The 13029-nt window shown below is 43.2% G+C and overlaps 2 protein-coding genes across 2 annotated transcripts in view; both read left to right on the top strand.

Annotated features, from left to right (window-relative positions):
* parvb (parvin, beta) overlaps positions 1-13029 on the top strand; it is a 398639-nt gene that overhangs the window by 381375 nt on the left and 4235 nt on the right. The window lies entirely within an intron of this gene.
* plxnb2b (plexin b2b) overlaps positions 1-13029 on the top strand; it is a 238568-nt gene that overhangs the window by 161385 nt on the left and 64154 nt on the right. The window contains exons 12-17 of the mRNA XM_079501799.1: positions 587-688; positions 1658-1753; positions 3393-3480; positions 5422-5609; positions 8469-8617; positions 10968-11079. Coding sequence (XP_079357925.1) covers positions 587-688; positions 1658-1753; positions 3393-3480; positions 5422-5609; positions 8469-8617; positions 10968-11079 — 735 coding nt within the window. The remainder of the gene's footprint in view (positions 1-586; positions 689-1657; positions 1754-3392; positions 3481-5421; positions 5610-8468; positions 8618-10967; positions 11080-13029) is intronic.

Raw genomic sequence — 13029 nt, forward strand, 5'->3', positions numbered from 1 at the left:
TTTCTGCCAAATTACTATTATGACATGCCAGAATAGAGACGCTATACGAGTTCATATGGTACATTTAAAAATGTCAATTCTAATAATAATAGCAATAGCAATAATACCAGTAAGACACCCTGAGGGCGAGAAGCGACCTTGCCCTTTCAAAGTCGCATTACAAGTGTTATAGGAGAAAATAAATGTGAGCGATGCAACTATACATTTATTGTTATAGTTACTGTACTGTGCTCTGTATTGTAGTGTACTGTGCTCTGTACTGTACTTTGATTATTTTTGAAAAACATCTTTGAGAAATGACATGGACCGTGTTACCGCATGGGGGTCCCCGGGGGTCCCCAGAACATCCAGACCCCCAGCAACATGCCCAGGGGGCCGGCCCTGTTCTGGCGAGCCTTCCCGCGAAACAGTCGAGAAATGAGTTACCGCGTTGCAGCTTTCCATGCTCGGACACAGGGACACGTATAGGGACACACACTACGGACACACATAGCTGTGTAATGGAGCGGAGGCACCGCTCAAAAACTAAGATAGGCATTCGGAGGGAGGGGTGAGACTTTTTATGTCTGTTTTCCTCTCCACTCAGGGAGGAAATTGTCCTCGGTTTGAGAACCCAGACCCCATGCTCATCCCTGTGGGCTTCAAGAAAGTCATCAGCTTTGAGGGCATCCACCTGGATGTGTACAAGGTATGTCCATCAATGGCATTTGGGTTTATTCAACTCAGTCCCTCCATATTAGGCTTGACTTACATGTGTTCTTGCACTCGGGCCATGTTTTAAGCTCACATCATGACGTTGTCTTGAGCTTGTAGTGACAACCATTATACGACCAAGTAGCCTATAAGTCATGCTTCAGAGTCCAGAATGTGTCCAGACTAGAAATCGGATATTAATCACATTTCAAACCACCCTGGAATCATGTGGTTCAACTCTGATTTGCAAAAATCTGTTTAGATGTTTGTTTGTTTGTTTTTTGTTTTTCTCTGTTAACGGCAAAAACAATCTGATTCCAAACCGAGTAGGCTAAAATGGGATTTGTAAAATGTATGTTTGACTAGGCTACCAGTCTAACATATAAGTCATGGTGGAAGCAATTGTCATGTATAGTTGAGGATGGGAGGATGGTTATAATGAGCTGATGAATTTATTTGGGGATAAGAGTACGGTGCACATCAACACTTCCACACAGCAGAGGAGACACAATATCATAAGCTTATTTCCATTGTGGTCCTCTAAAAACACAGAACAGTCACAACATAAAAGACACAATACACATCACAAACTATGACACAAGTAGCAGCAGCATTACAGTTTACTGGCAAACAATGTATGCTAAGCAACTACCCGTATTTTAATTTTCAAACTTAATTCACCATCTAAATCCAGGAGTGAAAGGAGGCTCTTTCTTGCTTTGTTTTTAGGTACAATATGGTCGTATAGTCTGCTGTCTACGATGGGGTGGTGGGGTATTGTTGTTGCTGTGAGCTCTTTTGAGATTTGGATCGTGTGGTTGTTTATGCGTATATTTTTGTTTTATGTATGTTTAAAGTTTAATGCGTTTTACTGTAGATGTTCTTACACAAATCACCCAGTTTGGGACGAATAAACGTCACCTTGACGAAGCCTGTTCATCCTCCTCTTTGTCTTGTTCTGCAGGGCCGCACTTTCACCATCGGCACTGAGCTGATGAGGAACACAGAGGAGATGGTCATCGTGGAGCAAGGACATTTCTACAGCTTCAGCGGTTTCAATGTTAGTGTTGCTGATTACTCTGAATGTGACTTGCATGTAGCAGTAGCTCAGTGACGGTCACCCCCCTCTGAGCCCCAGTCGAAATGTTCCACGCCTTGACCAACGCGAGCCTAGGTCTCAAGACTGCGGCTCGGCCCCCCTCACCACAAAACAATCGAATGTCCGTGCCAGTTTGGCAGTGCTCAGCCCGTTCCCAAGGTTACCCCCAAACAAACGCTTCCACAGAAAAGGCAGAACTGTGAACAAAGGCTAAACTAGGCCTGTGTGGTAGTGATACATTTAAAGTTATATAATCTATTGTCCCATGGTTTTGCCGGCTCAAGTCTGATCAAGTTTTTTGCTTTTGAGTCTCAAAGTCGTGTCATCGAAGAAGTTAAGTCAAGTCTCACAGCAGAGGAATTTTGTTAAACCTAAAATCTGTGTTGAGTCTTAAATCTCAAGTCTCCACCTCTGAGCTGTCACTGTTCTCTGCTGGCAGTGCTGACCTGCCCTGCCCTGCGCTTAGCTGGTCTGTTGGTTGCTTCACTCTCAACACAGCTACCTGAATTGTATTTTTCATGAACACTGATCCCAGTAGTGTGTGTAGCTCAACTCAGCATGGGGAAATAACTTGTGTTGTTACCATAGGCATAGAGAGGTATAGACGCCTCCTTTGGCTCTGGGGCGTCTGTATCTCGGGTGCCATCTCACAGGGAAGCAAGCCACAGGAGATTCCGCGTGCGTCACACAGCACTGGTAGCCTCTGATTGGTAGGCCAATCAGAGGCAGGTGGGCGTGGGTCTTAGTCATCTGAGTGGCAGCATGCCTTCCGCACTTCCGCTTGACTTCCGCTTTGCTATGCTTCCATGTGATCCAGGTCGCTCCAATAAATTGCAGCGGCCAATCTGTGGTTGTTATTGGCTGTGAGCAGTTCACTGCCCTTAAAAGTCCATTGGCATTGCAGCCCGAGCTCAGTGAAAAGGATTCATGTAAACTGACTGACTGTGTTCCAAGGCTTAGAAATCAGATTCACCACTTTACCTCTGACCCTGCGTTTCACGTCCTTTGATATTCTCTAGCCCCCTCTAATGGCCAGACTCTCCTTATACTGGGAGATCTGGAAGGCTCTGTCTTCAGATTGTGAGTTCAAGAAGCAGAACCTACCCCCCAGCCACTACTATGTTCTTTACTTGCATTGATTTCCGTGGTTGTATGTCTGCCAAACGGGATATCGTTGCTGTCGGGTGGAAACCTTGTACGTCCACGAGTGACTTACTTTTCAGGCAAATGTAAAAATAACCTGTGTGTTGTTGTGGATCCAATGTAGTTATTATGTAGTCACAAGTTCTTGTTAATACTTTTCATTGGTTATGAAATCCACACTTTAAAAATATATTAGTAATAATAGTGAAGATAGCAGATGTGCAAGCTCGTCACATTTTGACGCCTTTATGAGCTTTAAAAAACTGAAGCAAAAACTTGAACTGAAAAACAGAGTTACATGGTTTCTGCCTGACGGCAACGATATGTATTTTTGTTTTTTGCATTCCCTGGCAGCCCCCCCCCCCCCCCCCCCCCCCTGGCAGCCCCCCACACACACGCTGCCATTAATCTTCAGCACTCTCCGTACTTCATAATTCATTCTGTTCCAATTCCTCAGTTTTCCTACGACAAGTCGCCAAATACCACCATTCTGTTCTACGTGAAGGACCGGGAGACGGGCAAGAAGATAGACAGCACTCTGAGCGGTACGTTGGCAGTAGTGGAAAGTAACTAAGTACTGTACTTTCCATTCTGGGCGGGAACCCCTTTTGGTGTTGTAAGCATTATGTTATACTTCAGCTATTGAAAAATCGTGAAAATGTGGTGCAAACCTTTGAATATATATTCTTTCACAACGAATATTTTCAACTCAAATCTTTGCTTCTGGAAGGTCCCTCGAACAACATATTTTCAGATGGGGGTCGGCGGCCAATTACATATATTTTTTGGGGTCCATGAAATAGTTAGAAAACCACTGATATAGAAACATGGGTTTTTCAGAAAACTGTCAGGATTTTGAAGACATTTGTAGAATCGTCCTCAGGTCTAAATGGGTTAAGTACAATTGTGAGGTTTTTTTTTTTTTTACTTTCTTCAATATTGACAATGTTCTGTACTTTTACTTTAGTTGCTAGTTTGTAAATTTTGGTCATTTGAAAATAGCCAATCTACAAGCTCACAATGTGTCGCAATGTGTCACATGATTGTAGATCAGATATTTTCATACGTTTTTATTTATCACATTGTGATGGCAACAGTATTACTGTCACTTTTACTAATGTACATTTTGAGTATTTCTACATTGTAGTATTGATACTTTTATTAAAGTAAAACATGCAAGTTCTATCACTGCACATTTATAACACCGGGAAACCTTATTTAAATCACCCTGTGTGTGATGTTGGGTTCCAAATGCGGGTGCCTACATCACAGTTGGCGAAGCTGCCTTTGATCCTAAATTGAAAATTAAACCCGAGAATTGATTTGGTTAATGGTTAAACTATTTTTAAAACGTTGCTCCAATAGGATTGGACACACGCTATATTGCTAATGTACTCACTTTGGAGGATGAGTGCTGGGTTTATAATGTTTTAGATTGTCTCCTGAACGAGCCAACAAGCTTTTTGTCAGACATGAAAGCCATGATTTTCATCAGTTACTATATTTATGAGGATGGAAATTAGAGCCGGACCGATGCCAGATTTTTGGGTCCGATACCACGCGCGTGCGCGTGCATGCGTATCTCTCTCTTACATTTTGATTTTCAAAAATAAGAAATTCAAAAATAGCCATTGCTCCTATGAAGAAATGGCCAACTTTAGGGACTCCAGAACTCAAAATTCTGAAGACTCACTTGACCTAGCCTTGACGACCTTGCAGGCTTATGCAACGGTAATTTAGATGGCATGTTGCTGTATGTAGACAGACCTGGCATCCTATAGTCACTATAGGATAGTGTGTATAGTTTACAGTATAGTGTACAGATTGTAGTTTTTTGGGGATATTCTACTGTTAGACTGATGATAGGTTATTGGTGTACCTATATCCTAGATTACTATTGTATTTATATGATGTATTATTACCTTGTGTTGTCCTTGCTTACTGTAGGTCACTCTGGATTAAGAGTGTCTGCTAAATACCTAAATTGTAAAAACAAACAAAAAAAATGACTATGTGACCAAATTTGACTGAGGGACTGCCATTGGATTTTTTTTTTGAATTTTTGTTCATGTGAAAGCAGGGAATCATAGCTACAAATTGACATATTGGTTGTTCAGTTTGACCCACCAGTTTTGGAGATATGGCTTATAGAAAACAGCGAGTTGAGAAAACAGGCTTGAAAGGTTCACTTCTGTGGACTCTAACATTACACCTAGCTACATGTTTAAGCATTTATTTCATATTTACATGTCGATTTCAGCTCCGACACTTATTTCAGACATGCTCTAGTATGTGACGAGTCTGCCTGTGCTATTAACTCATTTTGGGAAGAAAAACAAAACAAATCTCCTCTGGTGAAAAGCTGGAGGTTGCGTGATGGCAGGCTCTCAGTCAAATCTGGTCACATATGTTGTATAAACGGATGGGTTTGTGGCTCTATAATCAAGACGTGCATCTTCTCTTGGACGTGTCCTCTCGTTCTACAGTGAGCCTGTACAACTGCTCCATGGGCAGAGAAGACTGCAGCTTGTGTAAGAACACCGACCGCAGGTACCAGTGTGTGTGGTGCGCCTGGCGCAAGGCATGCGTTTATGACAAGCTGTGCACCTCCGACCAGCACGGAGGAGCCGAGGACCCCAACAATACAGAGTGCCCGGACCCCCAGATTACTGATGTGAGTAATAGCTGTGATGGACAAAGTATACCTACTCAACCACCTCCCAGTATCCGAGTTAAAGTGTAGTATGTATGTACTCCTGGTCAGTGACGTAGACTCTGTGGGGGCGGTGGGGCTCCAGCCCCCATGAGGAATTAGACCTGAATATATATATTCGCCTCGGTTCGTCCCGTTTATACCGGCCAGGTTGCGCCATGCCCGTTCGCGCAATTCTCGTCTTTGCATTGACTTTGTATGTAATCGCGCCGCTCTAACTGTAAAGCCTATAGACTCCAATACATTCTGTAAACTTCCGGTTCAGGCCTTTGTCACTATTCGCCAATAGAAGTCTATGTAGAAGAGACTTATTGGACTGTAGAAGAGACTTATTGGACTGTAGAAGAGACTTATTGGACTGGCCCCATGAATTGAACGGAGTTGTTGTAACTCTGTCTTACTCTATGCCTCTGCATGGTATGATCAAGTAGGGCGTTAATTTATGAAAAATATGGAGATACCAGTAAGAGGTTGCTGCGCTACACCAACACAATACTCCAGTAAAGTACAGACACTGTACTTGGTTACAGTCTTGTAGCTGTGATGCGGTCCGCTCCCATTGAAACGTGACCTGAAGAGCACACATGTACTGTATGTATGTGTAATTAGCCGTGTAGGGCTATTGACCCTGCTGATTGGGTTATTGATTGGAATGGTCTATTGATTGGCTTTCATTCTAATTACTGACAAAGGAGGTGTGCGTGCGTGCGTGCGTGCGTGCGTGTGTGCGTGCGTGCGTGCGTGCGTGCGTGCGTGCGTGCGTGCGTGCGTGCGTGCGTGCGTGCGTGCTGTGTGTGTTTGGGGGGGGGGGGTGATTGATGGTGGCTCATCGTCATGACATCCATCATTAAATGTTCCTCACTTGTCAATAGTACTGTACTGCACAGACACACACATGCATACTGTAGCAGCTATGCACAGCCTGTTGGCCGTAAGGGTACTGCAGGTGGGACCCATTGGCAAAATACGGTAAATACCTAAATTGTATAATGATGAAGAAGCGCTGTGGGGCCCTTAATAATGTCAAACTGAGGACAGATACTCTTTGGAGAGGGTTTAGTTTCAGGACTTTTCAGTTCCTTTCCTTTGCAGACATCACAGTGGAAAAACCTATAAGGCGGTGAACTTAAAGAAGAAGGTGCAGTTCAAGTAGAAAATCCTTCATTAATTAGTCCATAGCAAGGGAGGAATTAAAAACATTCAGATGAAATGCATTTTTTCTTTAAAAAAAATGTTTTCAATGTGATACAGATGATCAGGAACTTAAAGTATACAGTACCCCGCAGGAAAATACCCCCCCCCAAAAAAACAAACAAACAAACAAACAAACAAACAAACAAACAAACATGATCATCAGGTACTATGATTATACTAGGAGAAGGTTTTTTCATTTAAGTGTACAGAAAGTGTTAAAATTATGTTTTTATGTGGCCATGGTGATGACTGAAGCTGCACCCACAGATGTCGCTGTATGATAAAGGTGGGGGTGTTAGGGGAGGGGATGATATTGTGATGTCACTATATCACTGTCATTTCAATTGGGCCTTTTGACTCAAAGGCTTTCAGCTTTCAGGAAGAAACCACACCTGGGGGCCTATTAGAGTAATGTTAACTCCATAGACTCAGGGGTGGGAAATTATTTTTCCCAAGGGGCCAAATGAGAAACAGAAAATATTTCTATATAAAAAGCAGTAAATGGCCATTTATGATGATGTACAATAAGAGCGCCCCTCATTTCACATGGGTGTGATTTTTTTACGTTCTACTTGCATGCTTGAGACGTTTCCTTTCCCAGTTGAAAACTATGTTTTTGTTTAAGTTACAAGTCATGTAAATACTAGCATTTTATTTTAACAATGAGAACATTAGAGGTAGCTGTTTATACGGAGGACCCTGGAGGTGCCACTTTCACAACCCACATGGCGCACTGCTTACTATCAGCGTGAGATGAGTGTTGAGTCACTCACAACCATTAAACAACGACGTTCTGAAAACACAATAACAAGCCAACCAGTGATGATATTGTTGAGACTTGGCAGCATGGCAGGCATTGATGTGTGCACATTCTGCCAGATTTACTTTGTGGTACAACGGTGTCGACTCGTGTGCCGAAAACAGACGAACCACAAGCTCACGGCGCATCAACCAACCGTTCTGAACTTAAGAAGCATGCCACATTCGGGGCGCAACACCGCCGTGTGATGCAGCATCTTGACATCTTAAGTTAACTTTATTGGCGAGGCGTGTTAGAGCGGGTTAAATGAAGCATAATGGGATTTAACTTGTCCTCCTGCGAGGAAGTTTGGTAATCATGCGCCTGCCCTACCGTGTTGTGGAGCTACATGCTTAGCTGGGCTTCATGGCTATTTGCATTCACCGACGCTGTTGTCACCAATAAATCCATAAAGACGACATTTTCGCATATGAGGGGGGTGAATGAAGGAAGACAGGTTCTCAATCACACGCAATTCACGTGCACAGTTGACGTGCAGATTGCATGCAGTGTGAGAATACATGGGCTTCAAAATAAAATAAATTTTTCTAATTATCAAGTAATCTTTCGCGGGCCAGTCAGAGTCAGCCGGCGGGCCGTATTTGGCCCGCGGGCCGTACAATGCCCAGGTCTGTGCATAGACATATACAAAACAGAAAAGTCACGGCACTCCATCTTTAACTATTTTCACTGGGGACTACCTGGAACCCCCCAGAGGAACCCCTGACCCCGCTATAAGAACCACTGATGTATTGGAACCCCCCAGAGGAACCCCTGACCCCGCTATAAGAACCACTGATGTAAAGGTGATTTTTTCCTTTGTGCAGATCATCCCACGGTTCGGCCCCATGAAGGGAGGCATCTCCATCACTATACGAGGATCCAACCTGGGCATCCACAAGGAAGACATTAAGAGCATCAAGGTGGTGGGAGAGCCCTGCAACCACCTGACTGACAAATACTCAGTCTCCACCAGGTGATTATGCACGCACACACACACACACACACACGTGCACATTCTCCCTCTATCTCGTTAACTTTTTTTCACAGTCTTTCTTTGAGATCCATGAGGGCTGCATTTGCCTTGAAGTGGCTGCGTGCAGATATGCGAATTAGCTTATTATTATGCGCAGCCTATTGATCAAATGGGTCCTTCGAGAAACAGGACCATTCTCTTGAAGTGGTATTGTAGCCAAATCAGTTCTCCTCACATATAGATTCTAATCTCGCCTGTGAAGCCTGTAACCATCATTCTCCGCTGACATATATTCCCTTACATGAAATGTACATTTATTTTCTTATACATCAACGAATTGACACTATTCTAATATTATATATTTTGCCCTCCCTTGAGCACATACGCTCCAGCAGAGCCGTAAAGGGCGTCTACGTTTATATGTCTATGGTTGCATACGCCTGTAAGGTCGTCAAGGTTAGCTCAAGTGCTACGTCAAGTGCTGCGGGCTAAGATGGAGTCAACTATCTATATTGTTCACCATTGTCATTGTGGTCGTGGTGTGGTCTCTGCCATCCACTTGAGTTGTAACTATTTTTAAAGCTATATCTTTAGTTATAGTGCTCACTGCTTAGTGTACTGTGGATGGCCCATAAAGCTGTGTTTTTACAAGAGTTATTAAATTATAAGTGCAACATTGCTAAATGCATTGCTCTTTTTAAATGTTTTTTTTTTTTGTGGCTTTCGCCTTTATTTTATATTTTTTATGGAGGGACAGACAGTAGGCTGACAGGAAATGGGGAGAGAGATGGGGGGATGACATGCATTAAAGGCCGTCGGGATCGGGAAAATGCATTGCTCTTGAGTCCAAGTTTTAATAGCACATGTGCCATGGATATTACAGCCCAAAGGCTGTAATAAGTAAATTAACACATGCAATTAATTTGAAATATTTAGCACATTAATAAGGAAATGACATAATTAAGGTGAGGTGCACGAATGTGGATTTTATTTAGAAGTGTATGATGTCAGCTGTTCATTGTCCTATGACTCTTCTTCTTTCTCACGCACGCACGCACACACACACACACGCATGCATGTCTAGTCCCTGACAATACACACTGCAACCACGTTACCATCACTTTACATCAAGTCCTAACTATTACTCAAAGTATATATTTTTTATCACATATATATTTCACTGTGTAGTTTATGAATTGAACACATTGATAAAGGTCCCTGCTGCGCTTCCAATTTCTGCGGATGACAGCGCAGTGTGAAGGCAAACGCAGCAAATTAAATATGCAAGAATGACTTCTCTGCCCATTCGCATCTAGTCTACAGAATTAGAGGTGTGAATGCGACCTTAGTCACGGCGTGTCACCCTGCTGAACATGAACATGCGTTCACACTTCACAGAGCCTCCGCCAATAGTTCTGATTGACTGACGGTGTTCATCTGGACAGAACAGAAGGCGTCCGTGTACTTTCTGCGTCCGTGTACTGTCTGGCAGTTCGTCTTTCCATCTCTCCCCTTGTGAAGGTTTTTGGCTTGACTTTTGTTAACAAGGTCCTGGAAAACAGGACAATAAGTGCTGTTTGGAAATATGTTACCTTTGAAGAGGGGGGCGTCGCGGTCGTGCATCATATCGTTCCAAAACACGGAAGACAGTTGACTGGCCTCAAGTAGCCTACCCTCTGCTATATTATTATATCACAACATAATGTTATATCATTGACTTAAATGGCGTTATATAAGGATAGTATGAAAAGGTTAGGTCTTTTTTCAGAAATGACTTTGGACAACGTTAATTAAACATGCAGAGTGACTCGTTACCTGGGTTACATCATCTTCTGATACCTGAAAGTTTTGATTGAATAATAATCCCGTAACGTGTAGTGTTTTGTTTCATTAGTGTGAGTGTGACAAAATAGGCTACAGCTTGTTGTTGTTGTTACGCTGCTGCTCGTTGAACACGCGTGAATGGTAAAGATACCAAGGACTCCATAAGTGACATACCACAGAAGTAACACGGACTCAAAGCTGTTTATGAACCACAATCAGTGACGCATCACTGACGAATACTTGTATCTTAACTTTTCACTGCTGTTTGGAAATTTCTGGTGATACACGGTTATAGATTTATATTGAATTTTTGGGGTCCTGCCGTCCTGGACATGAAATTGTTTGAGAACTACTGACATAGAAACATATAGGTTCTTCAGAAAACTGTCATGATTTAGAAGATATTTTGTAGAATCTGGTCTAACGTCTTAATAGATTAAAATGTATTCTCTCTCTCTCTCTCTCTCTCTCTGTCTCTCTCTCTCTCTCTCTCTCTCTCTGTCTCTCTCTCTCTCTGTGTGCGCAGTGTGGTGTGTGAGATCAGCCCTCTGAGCCCCCTGCAGACCACCCAGGGCAAGGTGGAGGTGGAGGTGGAGGGTGGCAAGAAGGGCATCTCCTCTCTCGACTTCACATACAGGGTAAACACACACCACCATTGATTTGGTTGAGTGTTAGTTGTCTGTCAGTTAGATGTTCTTTATCTTTAGACATCTGTCATCTGAAATGTTTTAATCGACTGAATTATCATAAGATTTTAGTCGACTGGATTTTGTTGACTAAAATCTACACGCTCACAACGTGTTGCAGCGCGATGTGTTGTGAGCTTGTAGTTCTGCTATTTACAGAGCGCAACCAACCATAAAATGACTTCTACTGGATCTCTTCTCCACTAGTCCATCCCTATAACATTTTAGTCTAGTTTAGTTTAGTCTCACTTCCTTCCTGGACTACATGTTGTCTCATTCAAGCGTTATTCATAGTCTGGATTTTCGGTGGTGAGGTGACCACCGAACTACAACATGACGTCACAAGCCACGGTGAAGAGCAAACCACCGCCTGCACCGCCCCAGCCCTTCACTCTGTTTTTACAAACCACAGCTCAATGTTATTTCAGCTCCGGTGGTCACCCCACCACCGAAAATACAGACTATGAATGAGCCTTAAGACAGCCCTCTCCCTATGTCCATGACATCACAGACACTTTGAAATACTATAATATCAAAAACACTTAGTTACCCACATAAAAACCCCAGGAAAGTGTTTCTTGTCCCCCTCAAACATCATTAACACCTTGGAGGCGCAAGACAGAGATCACTGTCAAGTTCAAGTGCACGGTCAGTTGCCCGAGACGGAGATTGATAAAAACGACGGAGATTAATTATATCAAAACCGGTCGCATCGCTCCACAGCCTAGGAGCGCTTGTTGCCCAATCCTCGGTGTTGCACAACGTCATCGAAAATGTTCCCTGCCTGTTTAGCGGACGACAACGAAAATCTTAAAACGTTCATAACTCGCGATCTAAATCATCCCGTCTAATTATGAAAAACTATCCTGTGTTAGACGGCGGTCCAGTCGCTAGTCGCGATAGATTTATTCTTACCTCCCGTTGTTTTCGATCGACTCTAGAGTGGTGTGGCTATTGTTAGCTGCTACACAGACATTCACAACAACTTTCGGTCCACCGGTCCTAGTGGTCCGGGCGCTATAAATGATGGGCACATTTTATTAATGGATTAAATAGGCCCGAGCTCTCAAGGTGTTAAAATAACATCTGGTTGCAAAAGTGGCCCTTTAACAACAATATACTGTCAAAATAAAATTATGGAGTTTGTTTCCGCATATCTGCATGCATCTGCATGTAAACCATATCTGCATGCATCTGCATGTAAACCATATCTGCACGCATCCGCATGTAAACCATATCTGCATGCATCCGCATGTAAACCATGGCAAAAATGTCGGGGTTACTTTTAAGAATTTTCTAGATACAGTACAGGTTCTTCTCCCCGACCTGCAACTATACCCTTGATTTTTCACTGAATTGCGGGATCCTCCAAGTCAGCCCTTCCCTCACTAATACAGCCCTTCAGTACATGGATGGTTATAGATCATAATCAAGACTACACACATCTACATGTAACTACATGAAATCTAGTGTCCCTATTCTGGGGCAAACGCTCTGCGAAAATTGCAGATCTACAAGCTCACAACGGGTCACAAACGTGACCGTTTGTCAGCTTGTATATCGCAATGTGAGATGAGAGATTTGGTGTGTAGAGGTATGAAAGGGATATAGGGCCTAATACACATTTTTTACAATGTGGTATACAGGGCATGAGCGGGGGTACACGCTTTAGTTTCGACATACAGTACTATTGGTCCAACGACAACCTACCTCAAACCATAACCTAACCATAACCGCAAGCACGGAGCAGCACTTGTTCGCCAACTTTAACGCATGTTCGCCAACCTTAATCCAGTCGCCAACCTTAACGCATGTTCACCAACCTTAACGCATGTTCACCAACCTTAACGCATGTTCGCCAACCTTAACGCATGTTCGCCAACCTTAACGCATGTTCGCCAA

Source organism: Electrona antarctica, assembly GCF_951216825.1.
Source record: "Electrona antarctica genome assembly, chromosome: 5".
NCBI classification, from domain to species: Eukaryota; Metazoa; Chordata; class Actinopteri; order Myctophiformes; family Myctophidae; genus Electrona; species Electrona antarctica.